Consider the following 23,674-nt stretch of genomic DNA (forward strand, 5'->3'; position numbering starts at 1 on the left):
TCAAATGAGATATGATTTGCAAATAACACCTTTTCTCTCCTGCCTTTTAATTATTTAGTGGCAACGTACATGATCTGATTGGTACACATGAATTAGGGGTGGTTTATGGAGGTAAAAAAAGAAGGAGATAATGTTTAAGCATAAAAGGAAGAATATTATATCTAATAATTTCATTAAAATTCATGTGCAAGTATAATTTAATTTATTATGTACTGTAGTTTTTAAATCTCTGAGCACCAATATAATTAAATACTAACAAAAATATATGGTGTCACAAATATTGTCTCGTACAAACAAAAATAAGTTATGTTGATTAAATTGTTAAACATTAATTATTATTTCGTTTTATTATCATCGGGGGAGAGAGAAAATTTGTATCATGATTTAAGCGGAGTGGAAAAATTGTTCATAGAGATATTATACATTTACAGATTTACTTGTTTATTTTAGAGACTCCAAAGATACTAAGAAAACTTGTGGATATTTTCTGACATCAGTCCATGGTGATATTACGTGACCGAGCATGTTGCTTGAATGTTTTGACAACAAATCGTAATTTAATGAGAAGTGTTAATCACTTCCATAAATGAAAATCAATTACCGAAGGGTGATCCTAACATGAGTGGAAGTTTTTGCTAAACTTGGGTGAAATATGGTAAAATAATAAAGGTAAGGTGTTTTTCTATTTTGCTTTATGAAAGGAATGGATATTTCTCTTCGATCACCAAACTTTTTCTTTAATATGAGGAGTTTAATTAATGGTTGTGTAGTGAGAATTTAATGTTTTTTATTCATTGCTCAGTTTAACATCCATCACATACACACAATAACTTTATTAACATGAACTTGATCTAGTCGTGTCAAGTCTCGTTAGATTTTTAAGATGATTTTAAAAGGTCAAAAATTCAATTCTTAAGCGTGACACATGTTGTGAAAGACAGTCACACATCTTAAAAAAAGTTAGTTCCTTATCCATAGGGTGAAGATATACCATTGGTAGTACAAAAAACACTATAATTTTTACTTAATACACAAAAGTTATTATTGCAAAAAATAATGATGATCAAACATTATAAATTATATGATTATAATTTGTTTATTTTCATTGATATATTGTATTTCATTTTAGTGTTATTTACTTTTAGCCTTTGTCATGATATATTAAAAGTTAAAAAATCTATAATAAAAATATATATGATGATAAATATTAAATACTTTAAAAATAAGTATAATAATCATAATATGAGCAAAGAATTACATACCCTTATTATAATTTACTTTGTAAAAAACAATATCAATATTTAAAAAATAACACAAAAATAAATAAAAATTACTAAACTTGAATTAGACCATCCACAAAATAAATAGTGCACAAGTGATAAAATAAGCAATCAATGAGAAATCAATCTGAAAAAGATGAAAATACTATTAAAATTTAAGGGATAAATGAGAAATGAATTTGGTTCGAGTTTATAATCTACTATAGGTGAGTATTTTTGTTATGTTCCCTTAAAAAAATTAATAATAAAATATCCCCCGTAAAAAATTGACCTATACATTATGATGGTAGCATGTGCCATTCATACGTAGTCGTTAATAAATAAATTATAACCTTGTAGTACATGCATTATTATATGTGTAAGAGAATTTATATGTTAATTTTGTAAGAGGGTATATCATTTTTCAAATTTTATATAAAAAATACATGTTATAAAAATACAATTCACTTCATATCCCTATCCCTCAAGAAATTAATTTTTTGTGATGGATTTGAGAGCATCCTTAATGCATATAAAGAAAAAACTAATTCTCCATTCCATATTTTCGTTGTTGTTTAAAGTCAATGCATACCGATTAAGAAATTAATAAGAATATTTGTATTTTGATTAAAACACACCTATCCATTTCGTATGAGAGAATAAAAAGTAGAATTAATAAAAAAAAATATTACAACAAGAGTAAATTACACCGACACTCTATAAGTTTTAGTGAAATTATACAAATCATTCCTTACTTTTGTACACCTATACAAACCCCTTAATTTATATATTTTCATTACACTTTATACTAATCACCCATGTACAAGAAATAAGTGTAATCTTTTAAGCAACAAAATGTGATAAATACAATTAAGTTAAACAAAATATATTATATTGTGGAGACAAGTCCAAATAATATACAAGCCAATATATCTTCATTATATTTTGTTACAAAGTGCATCAACAATTTTAAAGAGATATTATTTAAATCACTCTTATACTATATCTTAACTAACAAAAAATAATAAAGAGATATTGATTCATATATTATTTCGATTTGTCTCCACAATATATCATATTTTGTTTAACTTAATTATATTCATCGCATTTTTATTTAAAATATTACACTTATTTCTTTTCAGAGGTAGTCAATGTAATATATATATATATATATATATATATATATATATATATGAGGATGATTTGTGTAATTTTACTAAAATTCATAAAATGCGAGTGTAATTTATTCTTAAAACAACATGAAGAAAGCTACAATTTCGCATTAACTAATTAATTACTAATTTTTTAATTCACAATAATTTTTTACCGTTTAACCTAATTTAAGCAGGGATGGAGAGCACAAAGGGCTTCCTTAGGAGAAGTTCTAAAAGTGAAATATTTATGTATTATTAATGTAAAAATTTATATACAGTTAATTAATTATCTATCATTTATTTATATTAGTTTTTGAAAAGTAAATACTAATTAAAAATGAACAGTGAATAATAAAATTGACAATGTATAAAACTCCATATTAAACTTATATAATATAATTAAATCTGAAATATTGCTTAATAAATTCTATACCAATACTCATTCATTCTTAGAATATCATTTATTTAATTTCTTCCTTGGGATAGTATTCTTTAATCCAAGCATGTAACTACAGCCCAACACGTAATGAAATAAAAAAACACTCATTGAACCACTATCTTACAAAGAGAAAAACTTGTATGGAGACCCATTATTGAACCACTATCTTACAAAGAGAAAAACTTATATGCAAACACATGTAATACGTCACATTTGGAGACAAGTACATTTTATGGTTTTTATGCTATCATTTAAGATTATATTTAATTAGAATTTAAATATTAATGTGTTGTCAAGATCTTATTATTTGTCTCTATATAATTTCGTCTCCACACAAGTCTTTTACTATATAACAAAAAAACTCCTATGGACACATGTCAACACCTTATGAAAAGTTTTTCTCCTAGGGACACATGTCAATACCTCATGCAAAATTTTCCCTTAAAAAGCTCATTGTCTCTTACTGTATAACCTTACACACAAATCAAAACTACCATTTACTATTTGTTTAAAAATCTGAATATAATGACTCATTAAATAAATAATAAAGGAGAGATAAAATGTTGTTCAATTTTTTCAAAATTGTTCTGGTTGCAGTTTCTTAGGGTGTTTCTTCCTTTCTCAACACATCTACCATCTTCAACTCTAAAACTCACTTACCACTATAGTTTTCTATTATTCTCACATGTATGATTTTCTATTTTTTTTTTAATTTTTGTCTTTGTTGGTAGATATACTTTATACTATTTCTCAAATTATGTTCAACAAATTTATGATATTTAACTCTCAAACCAACTCAGAGGTATGATTTTATTTTATACTCTTTCAAATTTTGTTCATTTGTGGTAGATATAATTTTTTCATCATATAAATTTCATATATTTTATTCAACAAATCTATCATCTTCGACTCTCAAACTTACTCACAAGTAAGATTTTATATTCTTTTAATTATTGTCTATGTTGGTAGATATACTTTATACTATTTCAATTTTTCATTTCATACGTATGTTTTTCTATTCTTTTAATTTATGTTTTGGTTAGTAGTCGGTAGATATACTTTATACTATTTCTCAAATTGTGATCAACAAATTTATCATCTTCAACTCTTAAAACCAACTCATAGGTATGATTTTATTTTTATATTCTTTCAATTTTTTCTTTATTTGTGGTAGATATAACTTTTTCATCATAAAAATTTCACATATTTTATTTAACAGATCTATCATCTTCTACTCTCAAACTCACTTACATGTATGTATGATTTTCTATTCTTTTAATTATTATCTTTGTTGATAGATATATTAGAGATTGCAATTACTATGAGTGTACAAGAATTATGGGTTCGTCGTGTTATTTGTTTCAGCATTATAGAAGAAAAACTCATCTCCTAGAATATAATGATTAGAGGTTACTATTACTATTTGAGTGTAAAAAAATAATGTCTTTATTTTTATTGTGGATTTATTGTAATTCATTTTTAATGTAAAATTGTTCTAGATTTTTTGCATTTTCATATATGGACAAGAATAATGTCATAAGTTTTTGTATTTATAATTCGTTTAAATTAGTTGTGATTTCCCAATTTTATGCAATTCTCATTATGAGATAAGTTTGCATAATTATAACGAACAACTGTTGATCATAAATACTTAGTGATTTTATTTATAACTAATGAAGAAATAATATAATCAATCATTATAACAGTTTTTTGAATATATATTAGTTACTAGAATAATTTATTTACTATTAAATGACACTAATGAATCTATCCTTAAATAATATAACGGATGAGATCCTTATTTTTTGAATATATATTACTTAATATCATGTATTATTTAATTATATAAAACAATCATATTTAAAAATAAGAAATCAATTGTGAGTATATTCTTATATTAGATTAATAATGACTGACGAATCTAGTGGAAAAGTAGAAACTATTACGTCCGTTACAACTAGGGCAGTAAATGTGAATTCAATATGTGAGTAAAAAATGTCAAGTATTTTGTTCAAGAGTAATTATAGGTTTATGGAAATTGGTTGACTATTACTAGAAAGAAGAAAAAGATTTATAAGAAACAATATGTTAATATTAATGAAATTAAATAGGGAGATGTTAATCATTTTCCTCCTTGGCCAACGGCCAAGAGAATAATTTGGTTTCAACTTTAATCCCTAATTTTAAGGTGACCCATAAAATTAAAAATCTAGGCAACCAAAAACATGTTACCAATGAGTATATTATTAGTATTAATAACAATAAATATAATTCTCATAATAATTCTGTTATCAATTCTTGTAGGAGCATGAGCATGCCATTAATAACACCATGATTGAAAGAAATGTCTACTCTTCATTCATCAAGACTATTTCATTAAGGCTATTTCATATTTTGAAATTACCAAAGAATATATTATTAGCATTAATTACAATAATTTTGATTCTCATAATAATTCTATTATCAATTCATGTCGAAATCAAAAGTATGACATCATCATCGAAAGAAATGCACACTCTTGTTTCATTAAGGCTATTTCATGTAACAAATCATAAGAAAATAATGAGTCATAATATCAAATTAATATAATAATAGTCTTAATTTTATTAAAATTACTGAAAAAATATGTCATTGATTTGATTTTATTGTGATTATGTAATTGATTCTTATACTTCTATTTTATTAAAAGAAATATTAAGATATACAAAGTTGTGTGCATCATAATGCATATTTGATTTATATTTTGTTTAAATTATGTTTTTATTCTTTAATTTTAAGCAACACTCATTATAAATATATTTTGTTAAGGGTTTAGTGTTTTCTTCTACTATTGCAATGTTACTTTTACAATATTATATAAGATGGTAATAATATGATTTATAACATAAATAGAATATTAAAGATACTATATTAAGAAGATTAAAAATCATAACAATTTTTAATATATATTAGTTTAACATATGAGAGTATAACGATTGAGAATTTGCAAAATATTTAATTACTATCATTACATTATTTAATTAAAATATAACAATGGTAAATATATTCAGAGAAAATATTAGTACTTTTATTAGGAATATATAAAAATAACAAATCAATTATGAGAATCTTTTTATTATTTTGATTAAAATTACCATAAAAAACATCCCGTCAAATCCTAACTTAATATGTTTTTCAAATATATTAGAAAAATTATCAAATCATAATAGCTCATCAAATCATTCCGTATAAACAATAAGATAAAACAATAGTAGTAAAACTAGTACACAAGGAATTGAAATATTATTAATATATTTTAAACTATAAATTAATACAGGTACACATAACATCAATTATAAAATCAAGAAATTGTATATAAATCAAATACTATGAAATATAATGAGTCACAATTTGAAATTAATATAATAATAGTCTTATTTTTATTAAAATTATTGAAAAGCTATGTCCTTGATTTGATTTTATTATGATTACATAATTGATTCTTTTATCTCTATTTTCTTAAAAGCAATCATAAGATTTACGAAGTTATATGCATTATAACGCATATTTGATTTTTATTTTGTTTGACTTATTTTTGTTCTTCAATTTTAGGCAACACTCATTATAAATATATTTTGTTCTAGATTTATTTTTTGCTTCTAATATTACAATGTTACTTTTACAATATTAAGATAGTAATAATGATAAATATAACATAAATAGAATATTAAAGATATTAGATTAAGGAAATTAAAAATCATAACAGTTTTTGAATATATATTAGTATAACATACGATAATATAATGAATGAGAATTTTCAAAATATTTAATTACTATCATTATGTTATTTAATTAAAAGATAACAATGGTAGATATATTCATGAAAAATACATGTATTTTAATTTAGAAATATATAAGAATAAAAAATCAATTATTAGACTCTTTTTTATTATTTTGATTAAAATTATCAGAAAAATATCATGTCAAATCCTATCTTCATGTGTTTTTCAATAAGATTACAAAAATTATCTCATCCTAATAGCTCATCAAATAATTTTGGTATAAAAAATAAGATAAAAAAATAGTAGTAAAATTAATACACAAATATTTTGAAACATTATTAGTATATTTGAAACTACAAATTAAGGTAAACAATACCGCATTGTTAATACATTGAGTTATCCACAACATATGAATTTAATAATGCATATAAATAAACTTAATTCAAACAATAAAAATATTAATTCAAATGTATATTCTAAAAATGACAGATTTAATAGGAAAAAATGTAGAGTAAAATATTACAGTTGTATAGAAAAATATATCTTCCAAATAATAGAAATGAATCTTTAATTTATGAGTTATTTTCATACAATGATTATTATATAAAACATAATCAAATAAATAACATTCAATTATCTACATTTTAATGCTTAAAATATATTCAAATATTTATACACAATGAACATTAATCTAAAATAAAACATAATCATTCAAGAGATATGCTAAAAAATTCTTATCATTTTATATGATACTTATAAACGTAATCACAAAAAAATATGATGCAAAAAGAAGTTCTTATATTTATAATTTTATATAGAGAATATAGAGGTGAGATATTATTCAATGCAATTTGAATTTTATTTATTGAATTATTTTAGAATCAAATAGTTTCTATAATCATACTTTCAACAAATTAATGCTTATACAAATGCATATTATTATTCTACATATACCTTAAAAAACCAATGTTAATATTGCAACTATATGAATGAAAAAAATATATTGGTTCAATACACGATTTATTGACATTATAAAATATATGTATATTATTTGTGCATTATACATAAACAAAGAAGCGATTCATGAAAGTGTACGGGTACACTGCTAGTTCTCTCTTACAAATTAAACAAGTGTATACAATTTTTAGCCACATGTTCACTCCAAAGCCACACTCCTCTTCACGATTCAATCTCTCTTGGTTTATTGCATCTTCATGAAATCTGAAAATTTCACGACTATTCTTTCTGTCCATCACTTCCAACAAACATTTCATAATCAAAGTAGTTCTCTATATAAATCATGTGATTCATTATATACTCAATGTCAACATAGAAGGAAAAAAATATCTTGTACTCTTGCTGAAGAAGAGTGTCCCACATGGAAAGAACTAGTACCTTATAGTACAAGCGAGGAAGGGCATTTGAACAAGACATGGACACGTAAGGCGGCATGAAACATTATATTAAATGATCAATTATTGACATGCATTTAAGAAGGATAAACAATTATTTATGCTTCTACATTTATTGATGAATCTATGGTGATGAATGAATAATGAATAAGAGATGGAGCTAAGAAATACAATGAAATGAAAATGTTTATCTACAACCAATTTCTAGAACAAACTTGACAAAAGTTTTTTGGTAAATAAAAAATAAGAAGGAAAATGTGTGAAACTTTTATTTGTTTTCTAAAAAATGATGGTGCACAATCTTTAATTTTTGGTATAAATTAGCTATACAAATAATATTGTTGAAAGTGAAAACGAGTTCTAAAATAACAATAAACAAAAGAATAAATAAAACAAGTTTAACAAGAAGCTGGAATAGCTCAGTTGGTTAGAGCGTGTGGCTGTTAACCACAAGGTCGGAGGTTCAAGCCCTCCTTCTAGCGTTTTTCATTTAAAAAAAAAAGATTTATGACTAACCATAAATGCTAGCGCTATTTAAAAATCAATATTTATGTCGAACTACAAGTATTTATGTCGAACTATAAATGCCAAGTAAGTTCTAAGAAATCCACTCGTCAAATGATTTTTTAATAAAAGTTCCATACATGATGAAAATTAGGATACATAGAATTGAAGAAGTTTGTTTTACAAGAAAATGTTAATAGAAGAAATTTGTTTTACAAAAAGAATGTTAATAGAAGAAATTTGTTTTACAAAAAGAATGTTAATAGAAGAAATTTGTTTTACAAAAGAATGTTAATAGAAGTTTGTTAAAGCTTACAAGGCGTGTTGTAAAGCCGTTACTCTCGAGGTCTGCTTGTTGCTGATATCAAACAAGAAACATTTTATCGAGGTTTATCTCGTAAGACTATATACAATGAAGCTATGATCATTTGGCAAATATTGTTTTTATACAGTTCTTAAAGCTATGATCATTGTTGTTGATGTTAACTAATTACATAGTAATGTAATTATGGTTTAAGAACACCATGTGAAAAACTAGTGAAAGAATATCAACCATTGATTCTAACCATTTATTTATAAACAATTAACTTATACATCTTTTTAATCATATACTTAGTATGGTTGTTTTGATAGCATCTGTGTCGATAAATATTTTGTAATTATTAGTTCACGTTGTATGATACTAAGTATCTATTTTTTATATATTCATTTTGGAGAATTATAATACATATTTTGTGTTCAATGTACTTTTTATTATAATTTTTTGTTTTTATTATAATGTTTAATTTAAGGTAAGATGAGTAATTAATGTATTGTTGATGGTTAATTGACACCTAAAATTATATGGTTATTTTATAGAAATTAAATAATGTTAAATGCAAAATAGAAAACTATACTAAAATATGGTTATCTCCAAACATTCTTATTATATATTTGTTTTCATGTCTAGTATTAAGTGGGGAATGAAGATCTTCTATTTCAAAATAATGGTGTCTCCCTTTCCCAAGCCAATATAATTTTATTGAAAAGTGTAAAAGTAATAATTCTTATTTTTATAATTTTGAAGTGTCATTTTTCTATTGAATGAGGACATGGATGAAAACATGAAGGATGACAGCTGATCCTCACTCTTAAGTGGACGTTGTCTTGTGTTCATGTGACTAATTCTTGGGAATGGGACTTCTCTCCAGAAGTGATGCAAAAAACAAAGAAAATGTGATGTACTATTACACTTATATCCTTATATTTATTATGATAAGACAAGTTTACCTTTAAAACTAAAGGAAAAAACTGCACTTCCCTCTCCATTAATGGAGAGGAGCCTGACCCAATTCTTGGACTATCATATTAACCAGCTCGGATCCTCTCCAGTATTGGAGGGTCTAGTACCAGAATTCGTAGCCCAGGTTTATTTTATCATTTAGAATATTTTTTTTGGCTAAAAATGCTTTAAAATTTACACTATCAATTTTTAAAAAAATCTATGTGTCTCATCTTATTAAGTATTGGATATTCCAATAATGGAGAGTATCCATTTTCCATATCAACATTCACCACATGGATTATCAACTGGAAAAAACAAAAGTCCAAAAAGAAAAACCAATGAAGCACTCTAAAAAACAACCAAAAGCCCAAAACAACACAGAATTGCTTCTCATAACTCCTTCATGCAGATCTCTCTAAAATGACACTAGCAACTTGAGGGTGTTATTTATATCATGACTACTACCTAAGGTTCATAATAAGTTTTTATTTAAATCTTTTTATTTTTATTTACATCTTAGATTACCTAGTGAGTATAACACAATCTACAACATATACATATATTCTGGACCATGGCCAGAATCAATTAAACCATTTTCAAGAAGCATAGTCGCTAACCTGAGAAAAAAAATAAGGTCATTCAGGCATATCAAATCTAACCAACATTTCAGCAGTTGCCAATGTAACTAGCAACACACATGCAGCATCACACTGCCACTATCCAGCACATATATACAAAATATACAAACATGGTTCTATAAGTATAACCACACACATCTAGGACCAAAATAAATATATATCCAACCCTTAGAAACTTGATAACTAACTGGTCTGAAAGCATAAGTCACTTTATTAGATCACAGCCTGAACAAAAACATCCAATTCTAGCAAGCATATCCCCATGTAGTGAACCTCCAAGAGAATCAGTTGACTCTTTGTACACATTAACGATTATCACTTTTTAAATTTTTGATATAACAGTTTTATCTTTTAGATACAATCTGATAATATTTTTATCCTTATGGCAAAATCAATGATAAGCAACATGAGTTTTAACATATGTTATTTTAGAACAGGGATCACCTGTCCCACTTTTTCATGTCTCATAGTGTCCTAATCCAATTGAAAGTTGTCATCTATTTAAAAGAAAAATCATAAAAAAATATAAAATAACTTTTTTATATTATTTGGTGTGATTTGATTGGTTTGGTACTATGAGGAGAGGATTTTTTGGGTACAGATGATTCTCTTTAGTTATTTTGATCTTACCCAATGAATCTGATGAATAACTATCTTAAAACCTATAACGAAGAAACAGTTTTTTATATAAAAAAATAATTAAGTACGTTAAATACTTTATTTGATTTACTTATTTCTTATTTATTAACTCTTTAACAAATACTAGCTTCAATCATTCAAGAAAGAAATCTTTATTTTATTTATTCAAGATACAAAAACATGGAAGGAGTAGAGGAACACTCTCCATCACACCTAATGTAAGAAATGATTAATAAAATAGGGATGCATATTTTTTTGATATATTCTAATGCATACCCATTTCCACATACTTGACCGTGTACACTTATTTTATCACGTCCATGAAAATTAAATTTATTATTTTTTCAAACATGGTTCTTCTTCACACAACATTATTGCATATAAAATGGAGTTGCTTCAATTCAAAGCCTTGTTGACGATTGGACGTGGTTTACACATGGCTTTCAATGGATGTAACTTTGTCAAGTTGAACCAAGTTTGCTCTTGCATATCAATTTCTTCAGCACTTACTCTTTTCCAATCAAAACATTGAATCAATAATCCCAAAGTAAAGCTAACACCATGCAAAGCCATGAATTCTCCTGGACAAGCCCTTCTTCCTAGCCCAAAAGCACTTAACTTTTTATCCTCTCCTTCTTTCTCAAATCTCTCAGGTTTAAAACTTGTTGCATCACTCCACAACTTAGGATCTCTTTGCATGCCCCACCCATTAACAATCACTAAAGTGTCACTTGGAATATTGAATCCTCCTATAGTTATGTCCTCTGAAGACACATGTGGTATTAGGAGTGGAGCTGGAGGATACAACCTAAGTGTCTCAAGGATAATGTTTTTAAGGTAAGGAAGTTTCGAAAGTTCAGACTCATTTAACAAGCGATCTCGTCCTATTTGAGTGTCCAATTCATATCTTGCCTTTTTCAACACCTCTGGGTGATTCAATAAATTACAGAATGCCCACTCTAAAGTTGCACCGGATGAATCTGTTCCAGCAAATAGCATAGCCTACAATGAAAAATCAGTCAAATAAAATGAGATCCATAAACAACTAAAACAATATTGTACTATTTAAGTCATTCCCTTTTGTGATAAACCATGTAAATCAGTAGAAACTAAAGAAAAAAAAACATTTATTTTACTATATTAGCAAAGCAAAATATACGAATTGAAATTAATACCAAAGTAAGTCCTTTGATGACTTGATCTGTATAATAATCTGGTTGTGATTCTTGGAGAATTAGGAGATGGTCTATCATGCTATCTTCACGTTGCTTCTTGCTACGTTGTTCCTTGATGAGTGCGCTTACAAATACATCAAATCTCTTATGAGTAGTTGTAAGCTTCTTGTTCAAACCTTCAAAATCAAACCACTTGAGAAAAGGCAAATAATCTGCTTTATTAGAAACACCAGCTAATTTCAACAACTCAGTCACTGTTTCTCTAAACTCTTTTGCTTCATCCACATCCTTCAACTCAGAATCATCACCATAGTATCTCTTCCCTGCTATCATTCTCATCATGTTGTTGTAAGTCATGTCACGGAACGTTGAAGTTAACTCCACTTGTGCAAACTCTGAGCTTGATTCCTTTGCCAACTTTTGCACCAACCTATGTGTTTCATCCTTCCGAATCTCGGAGAAGGAAAGAATACGTTGAGATGAAAGAACATCGGTGGCGATTATACGGCGGAGGTTGCGCCAGTGCTCACCGTAAGAGCAAGACCCTACGGTGGTGTAGTTGTAGAAGATGTGTTTTCCTGAGAGATTACGTGGACGATTTGCCAAGACTACGTCGTTTTTGGTAAAGCATTCTTGGAACGCTGTTGGTGATGAAATAACTACGGCGAGACGAGAACCGAACCAGAGAGAGAAAACATCACCATGTTTTTTTGACATGGTTTGGAAGAAACGGTGTAGTGGTTTTTCGAGGAGGTTGAGGTTACCTATTATAGGAAGTGGTGGTGGACCTGGGGGAATGTTTTTGAATCTTTTGGTTTTGAATAAAAGCTTGAAAGTGATAAGAAAAATAAGTAAAAGGAGAGAGTAATGCAATAAGGTAAACATTGTGATTGTGGATTTGATGAGATTGTGTAGAAATTAATTAGTTCTTAGGAAATGCTTATACATGCAATTGAGGAATGCAAATTATGTGGCATGGAAGCTATGTTTATATAGTGAGTTGGGGCAGCCCGAGAGGGTTTGTATTCTACATTATGGCCGTCACTCATGACTCCAAATTAAATATAATCCTTGAAACATGTTGTCTCATAAGTCAAGAGTCAAAATTGTATGATAAATCCTCTCGCTCGTGTTCTGACTAGAAGTAAAAAAATGGTTCCATAAATCATCCGGTTTTACAATTCTTTCTCATAAATGTAATCCGTTTTAAGGGGTATATAGTATATACAAACTATAGGGAATCAAGAAATAAATAGTATATTCAATATGAATTTACATCTTCTTCAATGCTAGAGTCCAAGTCCAATAATATGAATATTGGGACAAATCAAACAATAAAGTATTAGACTTTTCGAAAGGATTGAACTCATGTTTTTGAATATTTTAGCTCAACGTTTGCATAATTGGTGCTGTAACTATTGTTTGGTTGCGTTTGGGTAAATGGTTTATAACATAAACGCCTATACTATTAGTGAGTTGTTGATGTTTTGTTGTTTACTTTAGAAAGCGTTTATATTCATCATGCACAAAGTTAACAATTTTTATATTAATAAGTTTAAAAGATATATGAATCAAACCATGATTAATATACTGCAACGTGTATCAGCACAACCTTAATTTATATATACTTCAACAATGAGTATCCCAATGCCAATATATTTCAACGTGAGTATGAGCTTATCAGCCGTGAGCACAACCCTTTGATAAAGATTTGAGTGAAATATTGATGTACGTCTCAACATTTATATGCATTATTATTTTCATTCATCAATATTATTTATTTGAATAGTTAATAATAATAAAATATGAATGACAGATAATACAATGATAACATAAAAAATCATATATTGTCAATGCATATATTTTTCTATAATAGAGAAAAAATGTATGCACTAATAGTCTATGAGTTATATACATTGTTGTCGCGCCCCAATTTTCGGCTGCACGACTTCGTTAGAGTCGCAACTATATTTTATAGTTAAAAATATAGAAAAATCGTTTAAACCCAATTACCTTGGGCTTTTGGATTTTAGATATCCAGGTTCGGGAGTCAATTACAAGGTAGGGAAGGTATTAGCATCCTATCCGCTTGCCTTAAGCAATACCCTTCATTAAAATATATGACTTTATTATTACTATTATTATTATTTTAATTTTATGATTAATTAGTTAATTATTATAAAGAAATTATTTATTTTTATTATTGTACCTGACAATATTGATTTTGGTCTGACGTACCTATGTTAATAGGATCAAGACTTATGTAGTTCTTTATACAGAAAATAGTTTATTGGTTGATTGTATTTTAATTAAAGAAAATATATTTTTTAGTCAAAAATATATATTTTGCAAGTTTTGTTTGTTATAAAAAAGGTTTTTCTATTTTGTTATTTATTGATGAATAAAAAGTTTATTATCTAGTTAACTCTTATTATTATTTATTTAATCAAGAAAATGAAATTTAATTGATTTTGAGATTTAATCAATTGAAAAGAATTGGCATAACGTGACATTTCGAAGATAATATGAGAAGAAAGAGGCCTCAAAGGCGACCTCCTCTCCATCTTTTATTAAATCTCAAAATCATTTTATTCCTTTTGAAAAAATGCTTGTTTGCTTATTTAAAAAGTGTTAAATTTTTATAGAGATGTGATTTGAAGTTTTTTTTTTAAAAAGTAGAAATTTTTATGGATTATTAAATGACTAGGATATAACTTAATTTTAATTGAAGAATACATCAAAGTAATTTGTTTTACATTTTAAACATTTATTAAATTATTTTTATGATATCATTATTCTGTATTAATAATTCCCGGGTAATTATAGAGAAATAAAAGATCAGTTACTAGAAAAAAAAAAACAGATTACTTATTACTCATAAAAATGGTGAGATTTTATTTATTTTATGCTTACCCATTATCCTAAAAAAATTCCATTTTTGTGTATAATATCGTTATTATATTTTATATTTTATATGATAATTAATAAATTGTTAATATAAAAATTTATTTTCCCACACATTAATGTTTAGATCATACATAAGATCATGTTATTTTAAAATAATTAGATTAAAGTATGAAAAGAGTACAAATTATACCTGATTGCGCCAAAGTATGTGTTTTATTTCCACACTGTGAGAGCCTGGATCTCGTGTGACAGACTCGAATGAGGCGTGACATGCGTCAGACACGGATTGGAGGAGACGATGGGATTATTGCGCCTCGGCACGTGGCGCGTGATGAAAGGTGGGTCAGGAAGGTGGACGAAGGTCCACGGTACACTCGTCCACAGCAGATCCCGTGTTCTCCACGAGTGATGATCCGGTGCAGCGCGTTACAGTGTGACTGTGATGCGTCTTTGCCCTGTGATTGGGCGAATCCTATGGTCAACGTGATGAAGCAACTGGTATGCAGATCCAACAGTGGTTAAGGCTAAGCACGGCGAGAGCATGGCGCTACGATAGTCACGGCTGCACTGGATCGCTCAAAATAACAATGTTTTTTTCTCCCTCACACAGACTATGTTTCTTGTGCAATGTTTTGGTTTTTTTCCTTAAAAAATTTTGGGAACCCCTTAACCCCTCACAAACCCACCTATTTATAATAAAATTATTTAAACCTAATCCCTAAAATTTTATTAACTGAAACCTAGCTTTGTTATTCTATTATCACTACTTTTATGGGATCTAAATCAACCATCAAGTTATATTTGACTTGGTATTTATATTATTATTTTATTACTTTTATATCTTTTCGTAAAAACATTTGAAGTTGATTGATGTATTTATTTTTGTATCTATATCCGAATTAACTCAAAAAATAAAAAATAAAAAAATCTTTGGTTATGTTTAAATTATTTTGAAATTATATTTTCGAAAAATTAAAATAATAACCCATTTTATTGATTGTTTGGAATTTAAAAATGGATATTTATGATATGTCTTATTTTATTTATCATAAATTCGAATTTAATTATAAGATTAATAATAAATAAATGAAAAAAGTAATTATCCCTTTATTATTTTTACAATGAAATTCGAAAAAGCAAAAATATAATAAAGTTTATTTTTATCCTTTTTTCTTAGAAAAGCGATTGTGAGCTTTTTAAGGTCCATTTTAATTTAATTCTTTTTAGTTACTTTTATTACTTTGAATTTTAGGTTAACTCAATCACTTAGATATAGGAACCTTATCAACATAAATTTAGCATTATCATTTGTTATATTTTCGGTTAACCTCACCACGTAGATTTAGGAACCTTATCAACATAAATTTAATATTAGTAATCATTATGTTTTCTCCGTGGTTTTAATTATTTTTATTCATTGAAATTAAGTAAAAACGTTTTATTATTTTTATTTTAAACATTTGAGCTTTTTCTGAGCCGAACAAAAAGTGAGTGTTCACAACTGTTAATGCATTATTCACTATTTATATTTAATTATTATTGAATCTTTAAAAAAATTATTACAAAATGAATGGTGGATAATAGGATTACTGTATATAAATCTTTACACTAATATTATATAGATGTTATTGATAATATTATAGCAGAATATTAACTATTTTGTTATTTAGGTGGGTGCTAACCGACAAATAGTAGTATAAAATTACTTCGCTGTTACAAATAAGTATAGAGTTAAGAGGTTGTCATATCAACATGGACTTGTTAACCATAACCTTTCAACAATTAAATTACTATTCTAAGTTGATTATAAAATTTCAATATTGTGACACGATATAGTTCAAATGTAATACAATGATAAAAGGTGATGATATTGAATTTCATACTTACTATCTATACACACATGTTTTAGTACACAAATTCAATTAGTGACAACTACTCCCACAAATGACCTCAAGAGTACTAAAAATTAATGTCTTAGTCAGTTAGCACATTATGAGTAAAACCTTATGTCTACCAACTTCAATTCATAAGTTTAAGAAATATGACTTGCAAATCATGTCTCTTTGTCTAGTATTTCATGCATGTAAGTTGAATTAAAATGCAACACCTCAATTATATTCTTCGCCAATGTCTTAGTCTATGCTATCATTTTACAAAAGATAGCTCTATGCCTAACAACTACAATGATAAAATTTAGTTTTATGAACTTTCAAACACATCTCTATGTCTAATAGTCTATGTCATTCAGTTTGAAAGTTATAAAATTACAAAATTAGTTCTACCTCTATATACTAATAAGTAACGCACATGAGATGACAAGTTGATACAAGTCTATGCCTAGAAAAATATATCGATTGTTGAGTTAGGCAATTTCATAATTATGCAAATGTGATACCAAGCATTTTATTCTAAATTCATTCAATAAGATGATCAAAATTAAAGCAAGTGTTATACATAGTTCATAACCGAGCCGAGTTGAATCAGGGTTCAACTCAGTTTAGTTCGATAAGGATTTGCTCAGATCAAAACTCGACTTGAGTTCACCACAAGTTACTTTTTAGCTCGATTTTGCCTCGATTAAAGTTCACAAACTGTTCGGTTAAATTCAAATTGGTTCATTTGACAACTAAAATAAATAATTCATTTTTTAAAATACTACAAAAGTTATATATATATATAGCTTTGTTTATATATAATAACAATAAATATATAAAAAATAGTGCAATGGGTTATGATTCAAAGACTTGACATCAATTCTTGCTCCTTTTTGCTCTTTTAATCTGGAAATGACATAAAAACTCAGTATGATAGAATTTGTTCAGCAAATCATCTATATTCAAAGTATAAATAACAACTTTTTAGCTTTTAGAGTAAAAAACGTTCAATTATCATTGTGAGTTAAGGTATTTTCACACTTAACATTCGGTGACTGAATTTGATAAGCCACATGGGAGAAAATATTCAAGTGAAGGTGAATCTGGTTAACAAGTTAAGCATAAGGGTGACCAACCACGCAACCTGAAATCATGAATTGAATGCAACATGTTGAGTCTGCTTCTGTAAATACTTTCTGGAAATCAAGTTGTTAGACTAGCTTCATTCCTATCAAGATTCTCCATAATTTTATATGAAGCACTGAACAAGTACCCAAACGCTTAGAGAAGGTCATGATAAAGGCTCCAAAGTGAACTCAAATGACATGATTTATTATCTACACACTATTCAGTTATTTTAAATGTCATTCAATACCAAACCCCTTTTTAATTTTCTTATAAAAAACTTTATTGGTGATGATTTTATTTGAATATAATATTTTTCATGGATAAATATTACATCGTTTGATTATTCTCTAGACCCCAAAAATATGGTGATAAAGTGATTTTTTGTGTCTCAAATTAAAGTTACGGTAACAAATACAAATGCTTGAAAATTTCCTAATGTGGTATTATGATGTATGGTCGGTTAATCATTGAATTATGCAATAAATTATTTGGTTGATGATTTTTTTATTTGTTAAATAAAACAAAAAAAGTATGTTCATTATTTCTTTTGGTTTTTAAAAGTTTTATCATCTTTTTCGGAAGGAAGGGTACTTTGTAATTTCTTTTAGTAACAATATTGTTAAATTAGTTTGTCATATTTTTGTCAAAATGAAATAGTAAGATGTATTTATAAAATAACTATTTGTAATATATAACTAAAAAATACTCTAATAAAATTATTGTGATAATAAAACTTATTTCACCCTAAAAGAATCTTGATTTTTTATTGACTTATATTTATTTGAGTATTAATCTTTCCGTTAATACTAGATCAATTATTAAACTATTTATGCAATAAATATTTTTCACATAGAGACAATGACCGCTTTCTATTATCTATGCATGGAAGATTGTGTACATTAATAATGACGTCCATACAAAAAACCTACACTATTATCATGACTTGATATACCTCTAATAAAAAAATGTTTAAGTAGTTTTGACTTAGATTTAAACTAAGTCAAATTTATGAACGAGATATGGTCTAGTGGCTAGTGTAAGATTATTCTAAATTCTCAAATATTGTACTATATCAAATGTTAAAAGTAAAATTGGAAATTGCAAATATTTCTTAAATTTGAAAAAACTATTAATGTTTTTAATTACTTATAATTGAGACTAGAGGGGTAATTATTATGAGAAAACCGAACATATCATATAACTGTAATTATTTTCATAGAAATAGTTTAAGTTGACATGTAAATTTTCTGTACAGTACGTACTAATAGCATCAATGTGAGAGTAGTAGCTTTTGTCTCCCATCAAATATGTTGCTTAGCTTATATCTTCCTCCTTATACTTGTTTAAATTATAAGATATTCCGAAGTTCATTGTTTAAATAAACTATATCTGAAACATGATTTCTTTCTTTTTGTCTCATGCAATAATAGCTCGAACTCAATGTAAACAACTTTTGCACCGTTGATTTTTGCAGCTTCGGCTCCATTATTTGTTGGTCGTAACCAAATGGGGATTTTTCTAATGGAGGCTTTCAAATTTGATGGTTGTATAATGTTGCAATCAGGTCATATATGACCATTGGTTTAATATTTTTATGTCGACGGTGACTTCACAAGTTGAATAATCTGAAACTCGGGCACGAGGCTGGTCTTAACATAGAAAATTAGTCGTTCATATTCAAACTTCTATTATAGTGTTTAGTCTTCTTTATGCATATTATATATTTTTTAGTCTAAATATAGAAAGGTACACGTACGACTCTACTAGAAGATAATTACTTTGACCTATAGTTGGATCTTCTAGGGTAAAATAGTTTGACGTAATAATTGTTTTAAAATAATATTTTGCGAAAGGAAACAAATAATTTTAATGATATAAATATAATGGATTAGATATCGCCAAGTCCTACCTACTTATAAGTTGCCACAAACTTTGTGCAGCTAACACATTTACCTACTTATAAGCTGCCAGAGAACATTCTGCACCTAACATACTTATTTGAGTAGGGGTGAAAGTTGGACTTAAGTTATTCTGGTTTAAACTGTAAAATTGGTGGAGTCGTATTGAGTCAAACTATTAAATATGATTTAGTTTGGTTCATAGTTCAACTCAATTATTTTTTAAGGAATTATTTATGTTTGGCTCGGTACATGGTTTAAGAAATTTAGGAACTGTTGGAACCAAACCGCATATTAAAGAAATAGATACTAGAGAGTGATGTTGTATTATTGTTAAATTCTTCAACCAATTTTATGACTTAAATTATCGATTGTATGTGAATTATAATTTTATATATGTTACTAAATTGTTATTATTTTAGTGTTATATATATTATTACACTATGCTAGATATCATAATAAACATCGATCATTCAACAACACAATTTTGAATGACGCTGTTGGAAATGAGGTGGAAAAACATCAACAACACATAATAAAACAGGCGATGTCAGTTTGTGTAACTTCAACAGCGCATTCTTGACAAAACGCTGTTGAACATCAGTAACGTTAGCGCTGACTTGACTGATTTATGTTTAACAACACATTTAATAGAAAGCGTTGTTGATGTTAATACATGCAACAACGCGTAATTAAGGAAGCATTGTTGAATATGGCACAGTAACCGCACTTTCTTAATTATGCGCTGTTGATTTTTTACGACATTTTAAACGTTCGAGATTAATGGTGGCAGTTATATGTGTCTCTTCTTTTGTTTAAATATTAATGGTTGAATGATTATGCATTTCTTGATTGTTGAAATATTAATGGTTGAGTGGTACGTTATGAGTCTCTTTGGTTATTGAAATATTAATGGTATTGTAGTTCACTCATCTATAAATATTGTGATTCACTAAATGTTCTATTTCATCAGTAAGAGTATGTGTTTCTATAAGAGTATGTTCATGAAGTTAGGAGGAAGAAAACACAAAGTAGTAAAAAAAAGCAATATTACAGAAAGTGAAAAAGAGAAAAAATGACCCAAATTTGTATAAAGGAGTTGAGGAAAAATTTATGTTTCTGTTTCAAAATCATGTCAAAGAGGTCTTTAACAACTTTTGATTTTGCAAAAGGACCCAAATTTTAGAAGGAAAGTGGTTGTCATACAAGATTTGCGTGAGATGAAAATTTAGTTCATTGATCTCTTTCATTTAATTGATTGATCTCTTTCAATTGAAAGGAAACAAAAAGAAAATGATCAATGAATTATTTTTCTTTATCTGCAATTCATTAAGTTCATTGATTTCCTTGATGGCAAAAGGACCCATATTTTAAAAGGAAATCAATGAACTGTTATACAAGATTTGTATAGAAGAGTCGAAGAAAAAAAGACCCAGATTAATTTGTAAAGTATTGAGCTTAATTCATTCAGCTCTTTCATTTTTCAAAACGGTCCCAAATTTCAGAAGGGAAATGACTATTATACAAGATTTGCGTGAGATGAAGTTTTGTATAGAGGAGTCGAGGAAAAAATTATTTCCTTCGTTGAAATCATTTTCATTTTATTCTTGATCTGTCAAACCATTTAATTCATTATATTCGCATATACCGAATCATTTAGTTCATTATAATGTATTTTGTCTATCTGAATGAACAATAAAACAATTATTTTGAATGTTAATTTCTATTTTTTGTTAATTATTTGGATGATTATTTTCTTTAATACTTTTGTTGTTCATTATTAATAAATTAAACACAATAAACAAATTAACAATAATTAATAGATACAAAAACAAATTAACAAAATGTAATATTTAATATTTTTTTTCAGTTTTGTATTAGTAAATACAATTATATAGTAATCTACTTCATAACAACTTCATCTTAAATAACTTAATTCATGTTGTATAAATATTTTTCAGTTATGTAAAATGTTAATTTAACAGCGCATAATTAATATAGCGATGTTGAAGATGTGTTAATAAAAATAAGTAGTAAACAACTTAATACACAACAACAACACAAACCTTAATATGCATTGTGGAAGATGTCAATACAACAATGCTAATTTAACATGCGCTATTGAAGATGTGTTAATAAAAATAAGTAGTAAACAGTTGGATACGCAACAACAGCCTAATCCTTAACATGCGTTGTTGAAGATGTCAATACAACATCTCTACTTTTAGTATGCGTTATTGAAGATGTCTATTCAACATCGCTACTGTTAATATGCGCTGTTAAATTGGTAACACAATTTAAATATCTAAAACATGAATCATTCTCTCTATGCTCTCAAACTTAATCGAAAAGAAATCCTCATTGTAACGCCCCAAAAAATACTTCTAAAAAATATTGCGAAAAAATGGGTAATTTTTTTTTAAATGAGTTATATAAAATTGCATCCTTTTAAAACCTTCCTTTTCCGGACATCACTTTAAGTAACTCGAATGCGGAAAATCAACTTATCGTTATCAAATGGTAACTTAACCTGATTCACAATTTCCTGAATAACCTAATGCATATAAGCGGTTAAGTCATAATTAGTTCGTATAAATTAGGTCAACAAAGGCAGAAACTACATCGCCACTAACATATACAAAATGAAAATAAACACAGCCTCTATCAAAACAAAAAGGGAACATCGACTGGCCCACAAGATGACTCAAAAGATTCCAGGAATGCCGGACCCCTCACTCGGGTCCTCTTCCTCTTCCGAGTCAGACACGAGGTCGATCACCTCCACCGAACTCTCGACATTTACGAGTTCAACGACCTCCTCTTCTTCCTCCTCTTCTTCCACTTCGTTATGCCATAACTCAGCGGCATAATTCGGAGGGGATGACATTCTCAAAATCGGAGTCTTCTTGTAGGGACCTCCTCCAAGAACCCGACTCCTCTGGGCTCTACTGGATGATGGAGCATCCAAACAATCTGACCACGTCCTAAGACCGTGGGAGGGAGCAGCGCCATCACCCCTGACGGACGGGTCTCGAAGCCCATCCTCTGGAGTCCTCAGCCTCCTTGGTGGCAAGGTGAAGGAAGCATCAATGTAGGTGTCAGGTTGAGGGATCATAATCGATGAACCGTTGCACACCATGTGCAACGACAGATCGCAGGGGCCTGTGTATGTGTATTTGTGTCCATTACTATCCTATTGTCCAATCAGGGACATCGTGAAGTGATAGCCTCGGATGTGAGTGTTGTTTTTGGCCAGCTACATAGCAAATATATACGAAATAAGAACAATACAGCAGAGAGTAAGACATCTAATGAACATAAATTCATTGACGGCGTGGACTTACTCAGAATATCACACTCAGACATAAAATATATTTAAACATATAATTCATCATTTATCATTGACATCATGAAGTAATACATAACTTACCATTTATTTAAATATTACCAATATATAAATTAATATAGTCAACATTTTACTCATAACCATATCACATGCACAAACGTAGGAATACACAATGCTTGTAGCTCACATGTGGGAATTCACATCCACAATAATAATGTATGCATGATATGTCATGATTATCCACCTTACACCAATATCCATCCAACATCCTAATCG

At 27.8% G+C, this 23,674-nt stretch overlaps 1 protein-coding gene and 1 non-coding gene across 2 annotated transcripts; one reads left to right on the forward strand and one right to left on the reverse strand.

The window, feature by feature from the left end:
• Nucleotides 8,434–8,507, forward strand: TRNAN-GUU. Its single transcript has one exon. It is a non-coding gene; the product is annotated as a tRNA-Asn (tRNA).
• On the reverse strand, nucleotides 11,261–13,214 carry LOC109352214 (isoflavone 2'-hydroxylase-like). Its single transcript, XM_019594091.1, has 2 exons — nucleotides 12,246–13,214; nucleotides 11,261–12,072 (listed from the first exon to the last, which is right to left on the reverse strand). Exons 1-2 carry the CDS (start codon nucleotides 13,128–13,130, stop codon nucleotides 11,467–11,469), a joined length of 1,491 nt encoding a protein of 496 aa, XP_019449636.1. The 5' UTR covers nucleotides 13,131–13,214; the 3' UTR covers nucleotides 11,261–11,466.

This window comes from Lupinus angustifolius, chromosome LG07, assembly GCF_001865875.1.
Source record: "Lupinus angustifolius cultivar Tanjil chromosome LG07, LupAngTanjil_v1.0, whole genome shotgun sequence".
NCBI classification, from domain to species: Eukaryota; Viridiplantae; Streptophyta; class Magnoliopsida; order Fabales; family Fabaceae; genus Lupinus; species Lupinus angustifolius.

What these genes read in the sequence shown, in the direction of transcription:
- LOC109352214 (XM_019594091.1), bottom strand. Translation starts at nt 13,130, where the DNA reads ATGTTTACCTTATTGCATTACTCTCTCCTTTTACTTATTTTTCTTATC. An exon ending in TCATCAAAGGACTTACTTTG is followed by an intron (nt 12,073 to 12,245) that starts GTATTAATTTCA and finishes TTTTCATTGTAG; the next exon opens with GCTATGCTATTTGCTGGAAC.